Source organism: Erpetoichthys calabaricus, chromosome 4, assembly GCF_900747795.2.
Source record: "Erpetoichthys calabaricus chromosome 4, fErpCal1.3, whole genome shotgun sequence".
Lineage (NCBI taxonomy): Eukaryota > Metazoa > Chordata > Cladistia > Polypteriformes > Polypteridae > Erpetoichthys > Erpetoichthys calabaricus.
In genome coordinates this window covers 224,092,079-224,117,140 of record NC_041397.2, presented here as the reverse complement: position 1 = coordinate 224,117,140, position 25,062 = coordinate 224,092,079, and the positions used below count along the sequence as shown (strand labels likewise).

Below are 25,062 nucleotides of genomic sequence, written 5' to 3'. Positions count from 1 at the left end.
TAGTCATGAGAATCAAATTTAACATTTTTTCTTCTGGTGCTTTAGAAGGTTTATTTTGGATGTGTTAGGAAGCAAGGAATATTGGTTTATGGAAAGCGAGGATAACATTTTCATTTCAGTTTCCAACAAGTTAGTTAATTCTTGTCTATTTATGCAGTTTCTTATAAGCTTTCAAAAATTAAAAAAAAAAAAAAGTTATTCATACAAAACTACAAAAGTAAAACAATTATTAAAGCTATTTGGACACAGACTATAGTGGTAAACCGTACAGGTATAAAACTTAAAAATAAATAAGAATAAGAAATTTGATTTTGTACCATTTCAATAGATGATTTAAATGCACATGCTTTCAAACAAAAAACAAAATTGCAAGAGAAACAGAATAAAATACACTTACAACATTAATGGCTAAAAATGAAACAAAAATATTAAACAGAAAATTCAATGAAAACATGAAATGCATATTAAACCAAAATAAATAATTCCCGTAAAATGCATTTTATATATGAACATACAGAATTTAATAATCAAGAAGGTAAAGTAAGAAATAAGAAGATAAAAAGTTGTGTAGATGAGAAAAACAAAATGAAATCTAAAAAGTAATGATACAACCCAACCACTGCCCACTAGCATGAAACCAAAGGCTTTTTCTCAAAGTAAAACATTGACCAGCATTCAAATAGCCACATATGTCACATGCATTTTAAAAGACCATTTAAGATTAGTGAAAATGGACTGTAATGACATATAAAAGTGCAAAAAATACTGTAATGGGTTAGCCCATTATGTTGAGAGAACATTTCTCCTGCTCTTGTATAACACAGCTTTGGGAATCTACTGTTAATTACTATTGCAGATACAAACTCTTTTTGGGGGTGGTAGCAAATAACTATAAACCTTTGTAGTCACCATAAGCAATTTAAATAGAAGTATGAAGTGTAGATATCTAATGCTGCTTTTTTCTCTCTTACTTAACTGTAATAGTATTATTCGAAAGAAAGCCGTTTACAGATTTCAAAATCAGCATATTGGTCAAGAACATCATCACTGTTGACATCCACAGAAGACCCATGGGGGCAACTAAACTAACACTTTACAAATGATGAACAGACACTAAAAATGACCTGAAATCTATTTAAGGTTTTAATTAGAACTGTGATATACATACTGTATACTTTCAAATATTTGAATTCAAAATGATTAAGAGTCATTCTAATAAAACCACATGCAAAACTGTGCACATATAAAGGGAACCACATCAGGATAAATAAAAAGACAATTAAATCTATCAGTTGACTGGTTTTCTCCTGAATTGATAACTTCAGGTACAGCTTGGCGATTTTATAATGACTTAAAAACATTGCTGGCTTTATGTACAGAATAAGTCACTGGGCTTCTAATACTCATGGCAAGAGCTTTAGTAATTGTGCCAATTCACATAGCCGTTCCTTAGGAAAACAACCTACATAGTGTCTGCCTGCCTCATCATTTGTCATTTATAATATGAAGCTTAATTAGAAAGAGGATTTGTACATTTCAGATTCTTACACACTGCAATGTATCAAGTCCCATACGTTAAATAAATACTGTGATAAAACTAAAATTATAAGACCTGCTTAGTTCATTTTTAAGTTATACTGTGTAACATATGACTGGAGTTCTTTTTATACACAATATTGAAATACTCTATACTATGTCTGATAGAACATCTGAATATGGAGTTGTGATAGTTAAAGGTCATGCTACAATGAACTGAAAAAAAGTGTTTGTACTTTAGAAAAATACCATTAAAAACTATGCAGTCAAGTGCCCAAGACCAGATGTTTGATAACAAGAGATTTTATCTGTGGGTTTATTAGTGGGTTTGGAAGATGGGTGGATGGACAAATGTTAAGTGGGTCAATTAGTACTGCAACTATTGTTGCTCTTTCCCCCATAATATTGGTTAGCCATTAGTTATAATATACCTAAAATTTTCAGAAGAATAAATGACACCTCTTTTTCTACAAGAACAAAGGACAGGATGAAGGAGAACAATGGGTAACAGCTAAACTGTCTGAATTCATGGACCACAGTCTTGAAGAAAACTTGACAGAGTTATGCCTGCTACAGTTCCATCTGAAACTACACCAGAAGGATGTGGTTTTCAACTGGCATTCAATTCTGACATATAACCGTTGAAAAAATAATTCTGCTTATTTCCCACCAACCCGGATGAAGAGATTTCTTAACAAGCAGAGTAATAAAAATGTAAACATGAGGGAAGCATTTTGCTTATCCATTAAATGGTAGATGATGCTGTTTGAGTTTTTGTATGATATCCACACTAAGAATAGATCTGAAGATTGTTAATAAATTGTTAATCAACGTGAATAATACATGGGTCCATTTCACTGAAAACCACTGACAATTCTAAAACTAAAAAAATGTAACTAAAAGTATCCCTAATTAGCCTCATTTCTTGTTGAACAGATTTTAAAGTAATAGCTGGCATTCCACATTCTTTACTCCTTTAACTTGGTAAGGATGAAATAATTCAAACTCATTCATGCCAATCCAGGTTTAAAAGAGCCTGAAATTCATTGCCTTTTTACTTATTGTTTAAAAAAAAAAAAATGTTGTCCCACAGATTCTATATATATTAATATATATATTATATATTAATATATATATTATATATATATATTATATATATATTTATACACATATACACAAACACACACACACACACACACACACACACACACACACATATATATATATATATATATATATACACATATACATATATATACATATATATACATATATATATATATATATATATATATATATATATATATATATATATATATATATATATACACATATACACACACACATACAGTAATCCCTCCTCGATCGCGGGGGTTGCGTTCCAGAACCCCCCGCGAAAGGTGAAAATCCGCGAAGTAGGAACCATGTGTTTATATGGTTATTTTTACATTGTCATGCTTGGGTCACAGATTTGCACAGAAACACAGGAAGTTGTAGAGAGACAGGAACTTTATTCAAACACTGCAAACAAACATTGGTCTCTTTTTCAAAAGTTTAAACTGTGCTCCATGGCAAGACAGAAATGACAGTTCCGTCTCACAATTAGAAGAATGCAAACATATCTTCCTCTTCAAAGGAGTGCGCGTCAGGAGCAGAGAATGTGAGAGAGAGAGAGAGAGAGAGAGAGAGAGAGAGAGAGAGAGAGAGAGAGAAAAGTAAGTTGGGTAGTTTCTCAGCCATCTGCCAATAGCGTCCCTTGTATGAAATCAACTGGGCAAACCAACTGAGGAAGCATGTACCAGAAATTAAAAGACCCATTGCCCACAGAAATCCGTGAACCAGCAAAAAATCCACGATATATATTTAAATATGCTTACATATAAAATCCGCGATAGAGTGAAGCCGCGAAAGTCGAAGCGCAATATAGCGAGGGATTACTGTATATATACACACATATATACAGTGGGGCAAAAAAGTATTTAGTCAGCCACCAATTGTGCAAGTTCTCCCACTTAAAAAGATGAGAGAGGCCTGTAATTTTCATCATAGGTATACCTCAACTATGACAGACAAAATGAGAAAAAAAATCCAGAAAATCACATTGTCTGATTTTAAAGAATTTATTTGCAAATTATGGTGGAAAATAAGTATTTGCTCACCTACAAACAAGCAAGATTTCTGGCTCTCACAGACCTGTAACTTCTTCTGTAAGAGGCTCCTCTGTCCTCCACTCGTTACCTGTATTAATGGCACCTGTTTGAACTCGTTATCAATATAAAAGACACCTGTCCACAACCTCAAACAGTCACACTCCAAACTCCACTATGGCCAAGACCAAAGAGCTGTCAAAGGACACCAGAAACAAAATTGTAGACCTGCACCAGGCTGGGAAGACTGAATCTGCAATAGGTAAGCAGCTTGGTGTGAAGAAATCAACTGTGGGAGCAATTATTAGAAAATGGAAGACATACAAGATAATCTTCCTCGATCTGGGGCTCCACGCAAGATCTTACCCCGTGGGGTCAAAATGATCACAAGAACGGTGAGCAAAAATCCCAGAACCACACGGGGGGACCTAGTGAATAACTTGCAGAGAGCTGGGACCAAAGTAACAAAGGCTACCATCAGTAACACACTACGCCACCCGGGACTCAAATCCTGCAGTGCCAGACGTGTCCCCCTGCTTAAGCCAGTACATGTGCAGGCTCGTCTGAAGTTTGCTAGAGAGCATTGGGAAGATCCAGAAGAGGATTGGGAGAATGTCATATGGTCAGATGAAACCAAAATAGAACTTTTTGGTAAAAACTCTACTCGTCGTGTTTGGAGGAGAAAGAATGCTGAGCTGCATTCAAAGAACACCATACCTACTGTAAAGCATGGGGTTGGAAACATCATGCTTTGGGGCTGTTTTTCTGCAAAGGGACCAGGACGACTGATCCGTGTAAAGGAAAGAATGAATGGGGCCATGTATCGTCAGATTTTGAGTGAAGACCTCCTTCCATCAGCAAGGGCATTGAAGATGAAACGTGGCTGGGTCTTTCAGCATGACAATGATCCCAAACACACCGCCCGGGTAATGAAGGAGTGGCTTCGTAAGAAGCATTTCAAGGTCCTGGAGTGGCCTAGATCTCTCCAGATCTCAACCCCATAGAAAATCTTTGGAGGGAGTTGAAAGTCAGTGTTGCCCAGAGACCGCCCCAAAACATCACTGCTCTAAAGGAGATCTGCATGGAGGAATGGGCCAAAATACCAGCAACAGTGTGTGAAAACCTTGTGAAGACTCTGTTTGACCTCTGTCATTGCCAACAAAGGGTATATAACAAAGTATTGAGATGAACTTTTGTTATTGACCAAATACTTTTTTTCCACCATAATTTGCAAATAAATTCTTCATAAATCAGACAATGTGATTTTCTGGATTTGTTTTCCTCATTTTGTCTCTCATAGTTGAGGTATACCTATAATGAAAATTACAGGCCTCTCTCATCTTTTTAAGTGGGAGAACTTGCACAATTGGTGACTGACTAAATACTTTTTTTGCCCCACTGTATATACATATTATATATACAGCGCATCACTTTTTCCACATTTTGTTATGTTACAGCCTTATTCCAAAATGGATTAAATTCATTTTTTCCTCAGAATTCTACACACAACACCCCATAATGACAACATGAAAAACGTTTACTTGAGGTTTTTGCAAATTTATTAAAAATAAAAAAATTGAGAAAGCACATGTACATAAGTATTCACAGACTTTGCCATGAAGCTCAAAATTGAGCTCAGGAGCATCCTGCTTCCCATGATCATCCTTGAGATGTTTCTGCAGCTTAATTGGAGTCCACCTGTGGTAAATTCAGTTGATTGGACATGATTTGGAAAGGCACACACCTGTCTATATAAGGTCCCACAGTTGACAGTTCAAGTCAGAGCACAAACCAAGCATGAAGTCAAAGGAATTGTCTGTAGACCTCCGAGACAGGATTGTCTCGAGGCACAAATCTGGGGAAGGTTACAGAAAAATTTCTGCTGCCTTGAAGGTCCCAATGAGTCACAGTGGCCTCCATCATCCGTAAGTGGAAGAAGTTCGAAACCACCAGGACTCTTCCTAGAGCTGGCCGGTCATCTAAACTGAGCGATCGGAGGAGAAGGGCCTTAGTCAGGGAGGTGACCAAGAACCCGATGGTCACTCTGTCAGAGCTCCAGAGGTCCTCTGTGGAGATAGGAGAACCTTCCAGAAGGACAACCATCTCTGCAGCAATCCACCAATCAGGCCTGTATGGTAGAGTGGCCAGACGGAAACCACTCCTTAGTAAAAGGCACATGGCAGCCCGCCTGGAGTTCGCCAAAAGGCACCTGAAGGACTCTCAGACCATGAGAAACAAAATTCTCTGATCTGATGAGACAAAGATTGAACTCTTTGGTGTGAATGCCAGGCGTCACATTTGGAGGAAACCTGGCACCATCCCTACAGTGAAGCAAGGTGGTGGCAGCATCATGCTGTGGGGATGTTTTTCAGCGGCAGGGACTGGAAGACTAGTCAGGATAAAGGGAAAGAGGACTGCAGCAATGGACAGAGACATCCTGGATGAAAACCTGCTCCAGAGCGCTCTTGACCTCAGACTGGGGCGACGGTTCATCTTTCAGCAGGACAACGACCCTAAGCACACAGCCAAGATATCAAAGGAGTGGCTTCAGGACAACTCTGTGAATGTCCTTGAGTGGCCCAGCCAGAGCCCAGACTTGAATCCGATTGAACATCTCTGGAGAGATCTTAAAATGGCTGTGCACCGACGCTTCCCATCCAACCTGATGGAGCTTGAGAGCTGCAGCAAAGAGGAATGGGCGAAACTGGCCAAGGATAGGTGTGCCAAGCTTGTGGCATCATATTCAAAAAGACTTGAGGCTGTAATTGCTGCCAAAGGTGCATCGACAAAGTATTGAGCAAAGGCTGTGAATAGTTACGTACATGTGATTTCTTAGTTTTTTTATTTTTAATAAATTTGCAAAAACCTCAAGTAAACTTTTTCACGTTGTCATTATGGGGTGTTGTGTGTAGAATTCTGAGGAAAAAAATGAATTTAATCCATTTTGGAATAAGGCTGTAACATAACAAAATGTGGAAAAAGTGATGCGCTGTGAATACTTTCCGGATGCACTGTGTATGTATTTATATATATATATATATATATATATATATATATATATATATATATATATATATATATATATATATATATATATATATATATATATACACACACACACATACATATACACACACACATACATATACACACACACATATATACACATATATAAGTATATATACACACACACAAACACATACACACATAGTAGAATTTATTGCCATGCGTGTATGGGAATGGCAGTACCACCAGTGGTTTATCATTAAGTGTCCTGTAGAGCAATAGGCAAGGAAATCTACTAAGGGAAGAAAAGGTAGCTGCATAAGAATGGAGAGCATTTCCTGAATGCAGAGAAGCAAGAAGCAGCAACATCTCTTGGCTGCTAGACCTCACATGGACCCCTGCAAAGGCTTCAAAATATCATCATGTAAAATTTTTAACTGTAGATTTACCAGATTATCCAATATATTTACTTTTAGATTACTGGGCTATTACAGTACATCCAATTTAACTAAACAAATAACTGTCAAACTGCAGATTTAATTTACACCCTTATGTTTGGACAATATGAGAACAAAAACATCTGTTACTTGCACATGATGTTTGATGTCTAAGCGACTGCCTTCAATGGCCAAGACCAAGGGTTAAACCTAGAATATCTAAAGATTTAATCATTGTTTTTATGGTACACTGCAACACATTTTGGTATGATGTTAGTTTGACTCAGGGTCAGACTACCCCTGGCATCATAACTAAGTTCTTAGGTGCCTTGCTCAGGTATTAGAAGGTAAAAGTGGAATGCACTTTCTGGTGACAATAACAATGAAGTAATTGAAATTGTCTGAGAGAGGCAGATCCAAATTGGCAGAATTCAGACTAGTATTAGCAGTTGTAAGTGGTTTGGTGGATGAGTTTGGAAGTCTGTTGATGATACTGGTAAAAAGCTGCGGGTTTCACATGCAATTTTGTTCTGATCTGGTACGGATTTTAAAAGGCAGTCCTATTTGAAGATGCGGAGGAAGCATTTGAGATGAGCAAATTTAAATACACGAATGTGGCTATTGAATTCGGACCTTACTCTTATTCTTTGTTAACTAATGTCTTATTTTAATTTCTGACTTTATGTAAAGTACTTTGAGCTACTTTTTTGTATGAAAATGTGCTGTATAAATAAATGTTGTTGTTGTTGAGGCACAGGAACAACAGATGTATGCAAGACTTATTAAAGTAGGAGTCAAGGGGTTTGCTGCCAAGTCAACAACCATGTTTATTTTAGAATTTGGTACATATAGGTGCTTAATAACCCATCTCTGAGCATGGATTTAGTCTCAGAATTCTATGCAATTATGGTTAAGCCAGAGTCTGAATTAGTTACATTTAATGAACCATTTTACAGTGTAAAGCCTGAATAACTCTCAGGACAGTATTTGAGAATGGTCTGGCTGTATAACTTAAGAGGCAGGCCCCACTGTGGGTCCTTTAGCCACAGGATGCAGTGACATTACTATTTGTACATTTGCACTGTTACAGAAACCTCTTTTACATGACTTGCATTATGTGGGCGTTCAACCAACCAATATTTAAAAGTACACTCAGGATAAATATTCCTTTGACAGGACATCACAATTTCATACATAAAGATATTCTCACATTCTGTTATTTCCACGACATGATGCCAGAATTTAACACATCCATCCATCCAGGTTTCTCAAACCGCTTATCCAGAGCAGGGTTGCAATGACTCTGGTGCCTATTCCAGCACACATGCTCAAGACTTTTTTTTTTCTGTTGGAAACATATGCAGGAGCCAGTGGGATCAGTTATTACTCTAATCAATGGGGATAGCTGGTATGGAGCAGAGAGTGTCAATTGTAGGTATGGAGAGGAATGTGTCTGGGACACTAGAGTACACTGTATAGTGTCATGGGCCTAACTCAATGAAACACAGAAGGGAAGGTGCCCACTTGATAACCCTTGAGAAATACTCAGGTGGCACTCTATGGTTTAACGGGGGGGATTAGTAATAATTCAATTGGTACAGTGCTTGGGGAAGGTTGTGATGACAATGTCTGTTGTTCACCCCTTGGGCAAAGGTATAACTGACTGTAGTGCAGTGATCTGGCCTTTTTATTTAGCACCCTGACTGTGTGTACTAAAGAATTAACATCATTCCTGTTCTAAAATAAAATGTAGATTATCTTTAAAACCGTTAATTTAATCTCATGTTATCGAACACAGTTACATCTTTGTATCATTTATTAAAATTGTGACACTGAGTAGCACAAGCTAATGACCTTTGAAGATAAGCAGTTTCAGCACCTTTAAATCCAAAAAATAACACTATCATATCTAATTTTCTGCATTTAGAACAAATATGTAAACAATCTGAATCAATGATTTTTATAGTATGATGTCTAACTTCTTATGTAGCACCTTATCAAAATGAAGGGAAAGGCTGCAATATGATGCAATAATTTTGTTGCTTCCTCATAAATCTTCAGCACAATAGTTAAACAGTATCTGTTCAGTCTATACTAATTTTGACCATTTCACCATAAAATACCTATGCTGGATTGCTGGCCTTTTTTGCTTTAAATAATTTGTCTATGATACATTTTAAATATTCCAATTTTTAGGATTTTCTCCAACTGTGTAAAGATTTTGTTTAACAAAAACTGTCACGCAAACAGTATATATTGAATAGTTTCTTGGATTTCAGCTTTTTAAAATTTTACTAGCACTTCAAATTCTCAAAATTGTTTACGAATTTTTATGTTCTTTTTAACTACAGGCATATTACTGACCCATTACTATTTCATGTTTTGTATACTTCCTTCCTTCCTGTTCTTAACATAACTCGTCTTCTCTTTGACCACTTTAAGAAAAAAAAAAAAAAGAATGGAAAGTGTTGGATATCGTTTTGTGTTATTATAAATATTCTTCTGTAGCTGTCTGTGAACATCCTGAATGTGTTTAACTGTTGCTCACGTGTTCTGAAATGCCCAAGAGTCAGCGCTAGTAATACCTTTTTTATAGGCATCAACGGGCCTTGCCTTTTCATCAGTAATTTCTGAACTCCTTACTCATCTAAAGAAGTGTGTTAAGATCTTTATTGCTTTTGATGTTTATCATGAAACTGTCCTGGCCTAAGTAAAGTATACGTCGTATATTTGCCCCACTACTACATAACTCTGTAGTAATCCATTACCATTTAAGAATGCTCCAGTTTAAGGCTTTATGAAATATGCCTTTCTGGTATTAAGTAGTTTTAGCTTTTACTGTTTCTGTAAAAACAAAGTAAAATGTCTAAATGTTAAAATCACTGTTACATTTAATTAAGAACTCATTTAACAGCAAAACTAGTATAAAAATGTTTTGCCAATAAATCAAAAACGTTGTTGAAAAAGAAATTACCTCTCTTAACTGTACATTGCATTATCCCAAAAACACTGCCTAATAAGTTACACACTTTTTTCATGTTGTCAGCATATGTATGGCAAAAAATACGCTCCCATGCTGGTATTTTGTGAGATGTGAATTATTTTTACTAATTATTAAAAAAATGTATTTGGTATGTGTATAAGTTTCAATGTGCATGAACAATACCCCCCATTAGTGAAATAACCCATTTCAAATGCATGCTAATAATGATGTAATTTCATACACTTTACAGGATCTCATTTTATGCTTTTTAACAAAATTAAGTGTTTCAAACTCAACATATAATTTATCATTATAAATCTGACAATGATCCAGTGGTTATGTATTGTAGAAGTTCAGTTAATGGAGAAGCTAAGCAATGAAATGCATGGCACAAGAATTACCGATTAAATTAGCCGCTCATTCCCTGTATACCAACATTACACTACAGTTTACTTTCATGGTACCTTCTTCCCCCTTTGGATTTTGATTTTCTGCTCGGCCAGATATCCCAGAAACCACAAAGCATTCTTAATTTTATGTGTAGGTAGTTGTGGTTCTGCATCAAGAACTTTAGTTACTGCAGTTTTTCCATTTCAATGTATTTATTTAATTTAAAATCAAGACTTGGTGTTAATATAATTTATCTGAAAGGCTTTCAAAAGGTCTTAATTTTTAACCTCAGAATATAAAAGTAGGAGAAGTTTAAATTTAAAAATGTGCATATGGCTATACTAGATGTGCAAATATTTTATGTCGTTTTACTTTTATTTTTAATTTGTTATTTCATCTGCTTGTTTTGGGTATGAGTTTTACCTGTTTGCTTTTATTACTTTGCAACCAATACACAGTAATATAAGTATTAACTAACATTATCTCTTTTGTACCAATGTGTCTGTATCATAGAGAAGCTGTTTAAATATACAGTATATTCAGAAATATAGATTAAGGAGTAGTAATCTATTTTAGACTGTGGAACATTGTGTTTGAGAAAAATAAGATTATATTTAGAGATTCATTTTGGTAAGTATTGCAAAATCTGATGTCTCTGTTAATCTCCAATAAGAAACGTTTCATAAATATAGTAACAAAATTCCCTAATACATGCTACGCACATTTTTAATCATAGCCTTTGGTAAAATTAAATAGACTGGTAACTTTATACTTTCAAGCTAATGTTCAGCAATCATTCTGGGTATACCATATAAAACATGCATATCTTCTTGAAACATCTTGAGAATTTCTTGCAGAATATTTTTGTCCATTTCTTTAAAAAAACTGTGCAAGTTAGAAAGAGTGAAAACTTGATTCCACCAAAATCTGTTTTTTCCTTTTAAATTTACTTTTATGTCCATTTATAGAGCATAAGAAGACTGGACAGAATAAAAGGATAAAGAAAAGAGAAACAGAATGTTAAGTGAACAAAAGAAACAGAATAAAAGGCAATCCATACATTTCTAATCAAGTCCCATAAATCCAAAGCTACTTCCCCATTGGTACTTGAACAAGGAAGTTGTTCTTAAACAAAAAAAGACTAAAAACGATGGGGAAAACTGTACTGACCTTGAGTGTGTGTGGGCTAAAAGCTTTACGGCCATTAGTATCCAAGTCCGTGTTACTTACGGGAGGTGGGATGATGTTTTCAACGCTGATACCCACGTACACCAAGCGTTCACGTCTGTAAAAGCAAAATTAAAAAAAAAAAAAAAAACAAAACATTGTTTTATAGAAACATCATTTTTGAGTGGACACAGCAAGACTGTCTGGGAAAAATGCTGAGCTGTTCCATTCTAAACCAATCATAAAACGATCTGATGCATACTGAAAACGCCTGTGAAATAGATTGGACATTTGTGTAGGAATGCTCTGTCTTACCAGTTTCAAATTTCTGCAGTACCTAATGAGTTTCAGGGAAATGTTTTTCCTCCTTTAAGGTTTTATTTGCTATTGCAATGAACACCACTGAACAGAAAATACACATGTATATGACTTCATATTGCAGTGATAAGGCAGTAGTACTTCTAATGATGGTTATCATCCAAAATTCAATTAAAGCAATGTCAAAGAAAATGCTAACAAAAATGCAGTAAAATATTTGCAGCCATATAAATTGACTGTTATTTCTAATCAAAAATAATAACCCATACTCTTTGACTGTTGTGCATATTAAAATTATACTCAACATCATCAATAACAGAATGGTTTGATAAGTGTATAGGGAGATTTGTAGGTAGAAATGCAATTGTTTCCTACTCTGTTTGATTACCACAAGTAAAAGTTTCAGTTTTACAAAAGTTGGAAGAATATTACTTTAAATGCCTGATTTCCACAGCTATTGAATGAAGGGGGGGTTCAGCATTATCCCAGTGAAATTCTGTAGTCTTAATATATGCAAAAAGTATTCACCCTTTTAAATTTTTTGTTCCTAGCACAGCTTGGAACTTTACGCTAATATGATTTTATTTGTAGTTAGACCAATGACCTGGCTGGCAAGAAAATGGGCTATAAATGATGACCTTTACTTCTACATTGGTTTATTTTGAATTCATATGCCTGCCGAAGATTTCAAATGCCATTTCCTGATACCAATAACTATTTCCAGACAATTTTATAGGTAACTCTCTGCTCATCAATCATCTTGTCTAAATTTACACTTCTAGCTTAGTTTATGATTATTAAAACACTTTGGATAATGAGGAAAGATACAAGTCACACACAAAATACATGACTAGAGTCAAGTACAGCACCCTTATGAAAAAACTAAATACCATGAATCAGCATTTAACTAATATACATTTTTAGGAATTTTACCTAGTGTACCTTTTGTATCTTAAGCACGCAGCATAGTCATTATACATTTACCTCCGCTCTGCTCGTTCTTTCTTCTTCAGAACAATATCTAAGTCCTGTAGCTGCTGCTCCAGTTTCTCACACAGAAGTTTCTTAAAAGTAAAAAAGAAAGTTTAAAGAAGTGTGAAAGGCTCAATAAGACCAACAATTTTAACAAATTATGGATATGAAAAATGTAAAAATAGTGGTAATTACATGTTGACAAGGTGGACAAAACCATTCTCCATCTGGAATAATCATCAGAGGTGGTCGTAAGCATGCAGTATGGTAGCCACTATCACAGGAATCACAGAGTAGAATCTAAAAGGAAAGGGGGAAACTCCATTTAAAATTACAGGAATAACAATTTAAAAAACTTAATTGGGATTTAAATGTTTGTTGAGCTTTGCTGGGATCATCAGTATCATAGTACACAGATCATAGTACACTGTACAACTAAAAAATAGCAAGTGTATTCATAACACTTGTGACATGTGAATTTCCCCTTGGGATTAATAAAGTATCTATCTATCTATCTATCTATCTATCTATCTATCTATCTATCTATCTATCTATCTATCTATCTATCTATCTATCTATCTATCTATCTATCCATCCATAACCAATGAGCAGTAAAACACATCTAATCTTCATTGCTCTGTTCTTCAAGTAAACAATATTTATTATACGTGGCTTGATCTAAAAATTAATCTCAGTTTTTATTTTTACCCAATGTTGACGTTTTTTTTTTTTTTTCCTTTTCAGATCCTGCATTTTAATACAAAAAACGCTGGACAGTTACAAAAGCTAAGCACATACTATACAAAATGATTTTAGGCAAATGGTGAATCTGATACTACTGCGTCTGTAGAATTTAGAAAAGAGTATTTGCAATCTTTGTTGTATTTAGGACAGTGTTTTTAAATTGATATCAAAGCATGGATTTTCATTCTCAACAACATTACCAAATTCCTTCACCTTTCCAGTCTGTTTATTGTTTTAAACATTTTGGGAGGTACTTGCAACTAGGGCCATCAGAATGAATGTCACTATTTGAATACGGAAAACTGACATTTAAAATTTCAAGGAATGGTCATTTGCTTCAATTTCAGCATCATGTTATTCCACATGCTATAAAGCACTTTATTTTTCTCTTTTTAATAGAAATTTTCAGCACATAACTTTACATGCTTGTGCATGTTTATACAATGCCTGATTTGTTCACTTTTATTACTATATTTATTTTTTACAATCTATGGAATGCACTTTGTGCTGCCTTTTTATGTATGAAAGGTACTTTATGAATAAAGTTATGATTATTATTCAAAAGGGGAACAGCATTGATCAAATCTTATTTTACATTGTAGGGGAAATGGAACGGTGCAGGAGTCATATGCAAATAATACCATAAGCAAATAAGTAAAAATATTAATAATATAACAAACAGCACATAATACAAATTCACATGTAGTAATCAGATTTTTTTTTAAATTTAAACATATTTAAATGTACACTTATTTTTATTATGAATGTTCAGATCTTAATTTTTGGCTAATTTGTTAGCCATATTTGCTACATACTAAGATTTAAAAAAAAAAAAAAAAATGAACGCAAGCTTTGATTTACCAGTTCTGGGTGATTAGAGAGACCACAATGCTTGCAAGGATCATCATTTGGCGTTTCTTCCTCTTCATCAGCAGAATCATCTTTGCCTCTATCCTTATCCTTCTCAACTTTGTAATCTTCATCACTGTCATCTTCTTCACTTTCCTCTTCCTCGTCACTTGAGCCTTGTGCTTTCCGACTCTGCCAGCGATATCCAGTCCACCTAGGACGCCGAAGACGACGGGACCTACCCTAGAATATGGAGGTAGGAATGTAATAAAATAAGGCTTAGGATAGTCACACATTTTTCTAAATGCACTTTATTAAAATTTAAACTACCTTTGCTTTAGATTGTGCGTCTTGGTCCACTTTTTTTGTTTCTCTTTCTTTTTTCCGTGAAGAAGCCTTAGCATCATCCTCCTGCTCTTCATCTTCTTCCTCATCTTCTTGATCTTTCATTGATGCTTGTTTTTTTTCCACTTTCTTTTCACGAATTTCTGCTACCTTTGGTGTAGGTCTACATATTCTAGGCGATCGCCTTAGAGACCTCACATCTGGTAATTCTACTTTTACTTCCGGTTTCTTTTCCTCTATCTGATCATTACTCTTCCTTTTGTTGGCTGGTATTTTGATCTTTAGCCTGATACCTTCCTTTTGGATCTCTGATGATACTTCATTACTGTTAGAATCTTCAGCATCTTTGGTACTTTCATCCTTTTTAGGTCCTTCAGCTTCTCCTGCCAAAGCCTCTGCAACAGCCTTGGCAGTCTGCCGTGTGAGTCGAGCAACTCTTTTCTGATTTTTTTTTGACTGTGAAGAGTCAGGTGTATCTTTTTGCACCTTACTAGATTCTTTTTCCAACGTGCCACTATCATTTTTTCCCTCTGAAGTCTCAGATACTGCATCATTAATAACAATGACTTCTGTTACTCCTGCCTCTTTAGACTTTTTAAGCTCTTTCTCACTATCCGCATTTGTCATTTTTTCTGGGGCATTCGTATTTGCATGCCCTAACATGTCTTTCTTAGATTTGTGAATATCTTTTCTTGAATCTACATTAATAGTTTCATTTTTTTCTTCCTGAGCAATCTTTGGCTGTTCAACTGAATCTGACTTGGCTGAAGAATACGTGATGCCCTTGAACTGCTCCTCACTTTCTTTCTGCAGAGATGAGTTTCCGACAGCGGCACTATCAACTTTCTTTCCAAGATCCCTTTCTACATTAGGCTCAGCAGTTTTTTCCAGCTTTGAACAGTTGCTCTTGATAACACTTGTCTCTTGACTTTTGTGTGCTTCTACAAAAGTTTTCTGACCAGATGTTTCTTGCCCATTTTTCTCCATAACAATACTTTCATCCTTTTGGACTAATTTACTAAGCTCTTGTTCTTTTTGTTCCTTAACCTTTGGAGATACTGCAGTGTTTATAGATTCATCTCGGATTCTGTGGTTACTATGTTCTTTCACTGTGGTAACTTCACCGTTAAGAAGATCTTTTCCATCTTTTTTCTCCAACCCTGCAAGAGATAATGATGTCTGCTGGCCAGTTTCTTCTTCTGCTTTTCCTTCATCTTTCAGCAACTCTTTTGTGGGTGTAACAGGCACATTTCGAACAACTTTTCCACCATTATCAAAATCTTCAGTCAGTTTTAGTTCTCGCTTCTTTAATGGAATTTTGGCTTGCTGATCATTTTTAAGGGCTCTCTCCACTTCTTCTGTGGATTTTTCTTTGATCTCCTCTGGTGGATCAATTTTAATCGAGACGTCTGACTTCTCAGGTAATGAGGATGTAGAACTTATAGCAGAGGATTTTGTACCATCTGGGGCTTTAGGATCTTGTTTCATTGCTGTATTTAAAGTTTTGAGGTTATCATCTACAATGGATTTTCCATGATCCTTAAGTATTGTCTTGGTATCTTCATTTGCAATATCTTCACACTTTTTTAGATGTTCCTCTTTGATTTCAGTTTTTCCCACTTCACTAAATGTGCTGGCATTCAGAACGGGTGGTTTGCTTTCTGTTTCCTTTGCCTCTTTCTTAACGTTCTCAACTTTAACATCACAAGAATCTCCTAAAAAGTATAAGCACTAGTGAATTACAAAGAAACATATATATGCAGAATAAGAGCTGCATAGTTATTAAAAAAATGATGTGGCCAGCACACAAGTTTCTCCATATTTACAAAATTAATACAGAATACAGTATGAATTTTCTTCAATATATGCAAGATACATTACTACTGAAGTTTATTTTTCACAATTTAAATCTACTTTAAAAGGTATATCACAGTAGTTTTCCCAAAAGCATACAATGTGATCAATGTTTCTTTTAATTAGAATTTGCCTGCTGTGACTAACACATTTGAAAAACTTTGAGCTTTTAAAAAAACTCAAAGTTCAAACCTCAGATTGAACTCCAACATCACAAAAGCCTTTCTTTCAAAGTCCTAAATAAATGTGCCAATTTTTTTGAAATCCTGTTTTCCCTGTTGCTATCTAATTTAAAAATATGAACTTTAAAATTTCAAAACTGAAGAGATAAAATTCACTCAAAACCTAATCAACTTTTAAGACACTGTGGTGCGCGCCGACACGCACATTCCCTTCAAAAAATGGTTAAAGTTTTAGTGACATCACAGCAGGTTTTTCTCCCAAAAACCTGAAGTCTTTTTTTTTTTCCCACAAAAATAACAATGACTGACTGAATACTTCCAAAATAAACAAAATGGAGTAAGTAAAACAGTCATAATCACAAAAATATTCAAATCGAAAGCAATAAAATGTCACATGTAATCAAACTATAATTACATATAAAATACAAAACAAGAATAATTAAAACTATGATAGTTAAATTTTAAAAAAAAGAGACAACTAGATGTGAAGTATGCAAATGTGATTAACAGTTCAGAAATCCATGCACTGAAATCTGTGATCCCCTTTCATTGTACAGTTGTCTGGTAAATACTCCCTACCACTCGAAACCTACAAGATTAGTTATAATTGAACATTAGCATCTGAAATATGACGTAGAAATACAATACACACAGCCCTCCATTGTATTTTATATATTTTGATATCAGACCAGGTCTTTTAATAAGCAACTAGAGATGAATAATGTAATTCTACTACAAGTAATTATTCTGTGCATCTACAGAAGCCACGGTATTCATATCAAACACTCCCTGGCAATTCCAGAAAATTAGAGGACATATTTTAGGTGATGTAATTTCAAAGATAAATACACTTGAATATTATATGTCATGAACGGATCACAGTTTTCAGCTTTGGTTTCCCTAAGGGTTCACATAAATCATTAACTTACTTTCAAAGCCTTGTAAATCTCAGACAGTACAAGTTTTATATGACTTGTATTCTGCACAGGGAAGATCTTGGTTTCATTATTTTATGAATACTACTGGGCCTCAAGTCAAGAAACAATCACTATTACTCCAGTGAGATATATGCTCCTTAGCTATAAATGTTTCCATCAATTCTATTAACAGTTAATGCATTAGATTTGTTTTTATATAATATAAATGCGTGTTCTGGTTTCCAAAAACTGACAGCTCCTTTTATCATGTAAAAACACCCAAGATAACCAAAAAATTGCATCATCATATCATATACAAATTTCACTAATATTAACATGCAGTATTATAGAAAGTATTTTACATGATGAAATTGAAATTAACATTACAATATGATATGTGGTTAATAAAACCTTATTTGAATTTATAAGCAGATAAACATTTTTTCACAATTTATTTTGTTTTAAATAGCCACTCTTCTCATTTTTTACCATTTCATTCTCAAGAATCAATACTTTACACTATTATAAAAGACATGTCCTTACTCTGCCTATAAACAACATAACTATCACTAATTTCTAGCAATGTTTATTTTTTTAAATGTGATGCTTAATTTCATTTTCTTTGTAAAGACATATTCTAAAGAGAGGGCACAGTATTTCAACAGTTGCATTTACATTCCTAAACTGTGCCTTGAAAAAGTATTCAGCTCCCAAATCTCTCTGCAAATTTTATTGTCTCAAACTGTAAACTTAGTTTCTTAAAAGCGAGAATTTTTCTAGATGATCTAAGGAACATTGTGAATCATGCCAATTCAAAAGAAACAAACTGAAAATCTTTCATTGGTTTTCTAAAAAGGAAAAATCAAGATTGTGAGATTTAAAAATAGCCTCTATTTTTTCAAAGGATAGGAATAACTTTGCTCAAGTATAGTGTATTACCTTAACAATTCACTCTATTATTTAATGGACTCCAACTGTGTAATAAATGGATCAATCACCTGTTCTCAATTAATTTACGAGGATAAATACCTCACACTCTTACTGAAGTCCAACTATACATTAGGGATTTTCCACAAAACAAACCAAAATGAAGACAAATAACATTCAAAAGCAAGTTAGGGATATATTAATAGAGAAGCACAGATGAAGGGAAAGGTACAAGGCCATCTTAAAGGAAATAAACCTGTCTTGGAGCTCATTGCTGTTCATTATATGGATGTGTAAGAAATCTGCAACTACAGGCACGCTGTCCAAATCGTGCTGCCCATCTAAACTTCATCACCGAACAAGAATGGCTCTTGTCAAAGAGGCTACTGTGATGTCAAATGTCATTCTCAGCTGCAACAGTCGGTGACTGTTATTGCAGATGGATGACCGTGGCTCAACAATCTCAAAGGCATTGCATAAAAATTGTCTTTATGTAAAAGTTTCAAGGAAGAAGCACTTGAAAACTGAAGGGAGGGTGAGTTAAGGACAGACATTCTGGTTTGAAAAGAATTTCGAAAAGTCACTTACAAGACACCGCAATGATACGACAGAAAAACTTGTGGACTGATGAGACAAGTGGAACGTTTCGGCTTGAATACTAGACAGTATGTGCGGTACAAATCTAACACTGCACATTATCCAGGTAACACCAGCTCCACTGTAAAATGTGTTGGTGGCAGCATCATGTTCAAGGGAGCCACAGAGATGGTGGAAAGATGAATGCAGCACAATATAGACAATGCCTGAAGAAAAATCCACTATCCACTGCCAAAAAGCTTAAACTGGGCAGGAAGTTTGTCTTTTAAGAGAACAATGACCCAAAGCATACTGCTAGATTTACAATGTTGGGATAAAAAAAAAAAAAAGCATGTCCTTGAGTGTCTTAGTCACAGTCCTGCCATTTGCATTATCAAAGATATGTGGCGAGACCCAGCCACTCTCAACTAATCAGCAATTTTGCAAGAAGGAAAAAGACTAAAAAAACTAGTTGCTCTAACAGCTATGAAAGGTGGTTTACCTAAGCACTGTATGAATAAAGATGAAGGATTGTTGACATTTATGCTTCTGGAGTTTAATTTTTTAAATGTTTCATTATTTTCTTTCTTGTGCAGCACTGTTTCAAATAGTGTTCGACTTCTTTACAAATAAAGTTCATTAATATTTTCACAAGAATTCTCTTGCAATTCACACAAAGTTTACACAAATAAACCATTTCAGTTTTCTCAAGCTGTATTTTCTAACCCAATCCCCTATTAAAGTTACATGTACATTTATAAAAGTATTTCTTGTTTATTCACTACTAGCTGTTCCCCGCCCGCATAGTAGTGAAACTAGACAAACTTTAAAAATCAATAAACAAAAAGGTATCGCTAACTAAGCGGAGGCAAGCTATGCTCCAAAACACAGAGGTAGAGCGATTCTCCACTTCTGACATCACGCTTCCCCCTCCACTTGGCCCGTAGCCTCTGTCTCGGATTAGCGCGAATATATCGCTCCTGCAAGCGAACTATGATTTTTAGTGCGATGAGAGAAGTTGCAAAATCAACCAAAAAAAAAAAAAAAACAAAACATCTAAATCCGTTAAGTAGTTCTCTCGTTCGCTAGCTAAGTGTATGTAAGATATGCCCCGCTGCGTCTTTTTCAGATTTGTGCAAATATATCGGTACCACAAGCAAACTATGATACTTAGCACGATGAGAGAGTTCGCAAAATCAACCGGTATGTTCAAGCAAATTATAGAAAAAAAACCCGATCTAAATCCGATAAGTAGTTCTCTCGTGAAAAGCGGACAGACCTCCACATACACACACAGAGAGAGAGAGAGAGGAATGAGATGACTTAAGTATATATGTAATAAAAGCTTTCAGATAATATCAAGAAAGAACTGAACATTGGTGCAGCGAATACAGAGGTAAAAACTATATGGACAAGATTATATAAAAAAAAAAAAAAGACTCATATTGAACAGAATTTAAATAATTACAACAGAAATCATTGTATGTGATCAATACATATTTATTTACATCTCCCACATTTAATCTAAATGTATAAAAAATGGGGGGAAAAGACTTCATAAAGCATTTATTTATAATTGTGAAAGATCTTAAAATATCATGAAATTTGAAACTAAACTTTTTTATGGCAAAAGTTTTATATTAATAAACTGGACGGCTAGTTGGAACATGCTTTACAATAGTGTTTTTCAACTTTTCTAATGTCGTAACCCACAAAGGGGTGGGGGTAGTCCCCCTTAATGTATCTATCATGATCGTCAGAGTGGTCGTCTCCCTTGATGAACTGAGAGCGATCATGAACAGCAGCAACAGTGGCAGGCTGTGACCCAACAAAGTGTTTAAAACAGACTCATTGTACCATCCTTATATTATGTTTCTACAGTAATTCAGGGGAGTTCCTTTAAAATGCAAAATTCTACCTGACAGCAAACACATCTCTATGTCTACTGTACAACAAATTAAACATTCCTTAAAATCATAAATTACCAAACAGAAAATATCCAAATAGAAGAGTTTGAGACAGTCACAAAAGAATAAAATTAATGTGAAGTGATAAAATTCAAAAGATTACCTTCTAATTTTGTAGTTAATTTCTCCTCATTTTTTATCTCTTGGTCCTCATGATTAGGGCTGGTAGATGATAATTCTTCCTGTTGCTCTGATTTTTTAAGCAGTGAGGGGTCAATCTGAGCTTTAAGAAGTTCTACAATCTCAGCTAAATCATTCCGGGTTCTGAAAAACAAAAAATGCTTCTTGTATAAAATTACCTTTCCACTGATTTAGGGAGCAGAAATGGGTCAATCAGAACATTTTAAAAAAGTGTACATCAACAATTCATTATATATAAACACACACACTTTGCAAAACTATCAATGGCAAACAGTAACAGATTATAATTCAGAAGACATACTAAAAATTAAATTGTTTAAAATTATTGAAAGAATTAAACATAAAAATAACTTACATTGGTTCATGTGTCAATATACACTTCTTAATGCTATCAATGCTTCTTTAAATTTATAAGACACAAAATGAGGTGGCAGCTAAAAGTTATCCACAGATTTGATAGTAACTGCAAGAAAAAAAAAATCCTTTTATAAGATAATCTTTTTCCACACACCTGACAATACATCTCCATGATGATCCATCTTGGTCATCTTGCTCTTCTACATAAACGCGCACATTATGCTCCTGGTCAAGCTGGAACCAATACATCAAGCCATCTTTGTCCCGCCCAATTGGCTGTAGTCGCATTGCATCAGGATCCTCCTCATTGATCACATTTTTAAATTTCAAGTTTTCATCAAATTGACATTCACAAAGAAACTAGAACCACAAAAAGTGAAAAGGGGGGGGGGGGGGGAGTGAGTCTCATTGCTCCTCAAGAATCAACCATATAAAACAAACATTATTGAAAAGATAAAATGTCTCAGGACATTATCTTTTATTTTTCTAAAACTTTCAAAATATATATTTAATATAAATTAATGGGATTATAAAAAAAATTCAAACCAAAATAAAATGTAATTTTACCATAAAGATGCTAAAAATTAACAAAATACATAGATGCAATTACAAAATACACTCCAGTATTTCTATGTAATATGCAAGAAAATGTGAGGAAATGCAGAGTCATATTGTTTTCAAATGCTTATTTTTGCAAGTGATCTTGAAATAAACCAAAGAAATGCAGAAAAGTTTAACTGGAGATTCTAAACTGGCCCAATGTGCATGTTAGTTGGGTCCAAGGTTGTTTCTTGCCTTGCTCCTAGAGCCGTCATCATTGGATCTGGACACTTGCGACCATGAATCTGATTCAGTGAGTTTAAAAATACTATAACTGTCAAGTTACAAAAAGAAATAAGAAGAAAAGGATTCCAAAACCATTTAGATTGTGTTGGTATGAAATACAGAAAGGGGCACTAGTATCAATTGTACTTGGCTTACTGTATATACAGTATTGTACTTACAATATTAGCTGATGTGTATGCAGTTAGGTTTATTTAAAATACCTAGCGGGAAAAAAAAACATTATAAAAAAGGTTCAAACAATGTTGGAACAATTTTACAGAAAAGCCCTAATGAAGGGGAAATTAAGAATTTAAGGAAAGTAGGGGAGGAAAGAAAATCCAAAAGCACTGTACAGTGCATTAGCATAAAACCTGTACAGAAAGCGGTGCATTAATAACGCTGAAACTAATCACAAAAACAATGATGAAACCTTAGCAACACTACAACAATTTCAGTCTTGATCTGAGGTGAGAAGAAACATGTATACGATAAGAGTTATATGGAAACAAAATAAATAAAATCACAACCTGACTGAGCGATTAAAGAGCATTACATTTTTGTGAATTTTAATACCCTAATTCCATCATAAGCTTAAAAACAGTGCTGGCTAAAGTAGTCTACAATTTTGTAAAACAAAAATGGATCTCCAAGCAAAATTATGTATTTTAGTCAGGCAATTAAAACAACAACAAAATTACATTCACCTTAATAAAAACCCTTAATGCTACATAATACCTAATTTGTAGAAAAATCGCCAAATTGTACCAAACACTAAAAACATCACCTGAAAACAATCATAAAGCTTGTGTTAATTTTCTTGTGATTTATAAACCATTTAGTCCTTCAAGTCCTCTGAAGTAAATGATATCCACCTTCTTTCTTTCATCCTCGACCTAAGCCACTGAGTGTTTGTGGTATGAACACTGCTGCATCACCTGACTACACGGTCTCAACATTAGCAAATAGCTGGATTAAAACTACACTTTCACTTTATTTTTATTTTTATTTTTAAAATAGGCTTCCGTGTTGCATGCAGCACTTTCTTTTCTGCTTGAGCCCTGCAAAGGACCAGTATATATGGGTGTTTTGCCTTAGATGCACTGTTGCTGGGATGATAATAATCCAGGTATTTTACTTCAATATAATAAGTACTACTGCAATTGTTTACTTGTAACTTTAAAAAGAAATTGGACTGCTTAACACATCTTTTTACATGTTACCCTACTGCTCCCAAGATTGTGTTGCTGATCTTAGGACTGTACATTCACTCCATCAACATAAACGCATCGGTTTCTAAAATAGAGACAGAGTATTTCAAACAAGAAAAGTAATAATGAGATTGCCTGACCATTTGCCTCAGGAAATGCATCTTATGGATTCTTCTACCCCGGGGGTGCTGGATGCACGTGCAAAGCAAAGAACGGTGGCCAAAGTGCAACTGACATGTGCAGACTATAAAATCCTTAACTGTAACATGGGAACAGGTGTACATGGTCAAATATATGGTTACTCACAAATCTACATCTACAAAAGCCCCATTAACCCAGTTTCATTAGCATTAAAAAAACAGGTTATCAAAGTGTATGTAAATATACGTGTAAGTTTACACTGCCCTATCTACTGTAAATCCAAAACAGACTAAAGCACAACATTTAAGTGCTACTGGGATGAAAAAGTAATTCATGCCAATGATACTTTAAAAAACAGTCATGCGCCATTGTTACCTTAAGAATGCCGGCTTTGCTCTCCACATTCATTTCCTGGTAGCCCTTCTTCTCCAGTTCCCATGCCCAAGTACTGTTGAAATCCTGGCACATCTACAGTTGGTGAAGGCAATGAAGTCAGGAAAGTAAAAAATAGATAGGAAGATGGCAATTAAAAAAAACAGCACAAACGTTACTAAAGCTAGTTAAGAAATTAATCCTCAAACATTCAAAATAAACAAAGTAGCTGCTTCGGCCTCATTTTACAAGAAAGAGATAACTTAAATATTTTCATAATATTCTAATAAACAAGTTTGTTTGAAAACAATCCATTAAGATAAATACAAGAATCGCAGACCACTTTTCTAAAAATAAAATGTAAAGACGTCTGTGTTAGCCAAGCGAGAGTGAGCATAGTTATCTGTACAAATGTACCATGGACTAATTTCTTAGGCAAGACTGGTCCTTGCCCTGTGTAAAATAGTACTAGGATTGGCTTTCGCTCCGAATGTGACTAAGTAAGTTTGGAAAAAGGATGGATGGATAGCTATATGAAATAATATCAATTTTAAATTTATATGATGCAGACATTGACTTTTTAAACATGCTGTTAATACATTGAAATTTACCATTTTTACTGTAAATTAAATATGTGTTATAATTGTAGGCATTCAGGGTGATGGTTACCTAGAAACCTAAAATCGGGAGTGTACTCTCCT

The 25,062-nt window shown here is 34.7% G+C and overlaps 1 protein-coding gene across 2 annotated transcripts in view; it reads right to left on the bottom strand.

Annotated features, from left to right (window-relative positions):
- rsf1a (remodeling and spacing factor 1a) overlaps positions 1-25,062 on the bottom strand; it is a 106,749-nt gene that overhangs the window by 17,750 nt on the left and 63,937 nt on the right. Inside the window, exons 3-10 of one of the 2 annotated variants that reach the window (XM_028800368.2) lie at positions 24,365-24,457; positions 21,970-22,175; positions 21,421-21,581; positions 14,880-16,609; positions 14,562-14,792; positions 13,152-13,256; positions 12,969-13,048; positions 11,730-11,784 (exon numbers count right to left, since the gene is read on the bottom strand). In XM_028800368.2, coding sequence (XP_028656201.1) covers positions 11,730-11,784; positions 12,969-13,048; positions 13,152-13,256; positions 14,562-14,792; positions 14,880-16,609; positions 21,421-21,581; positions 21,970-22,175; positions 24,365-24,457 — 2,661 coding nt within the window. Of the gene's footprint in view, positions 1-11,669; positions 11,785-12,968; positions 13,049-13,151; positions 13,257-14,561; positions 14,793-14,879; positions 16,610-21,420; positions 21,582-21,969; positions 22,176-24,364; positions 24,458-25,062 lie in introns of both variants that reach the window. The other variant, XM_028800367.2, reaches the window with a different exon arrangement.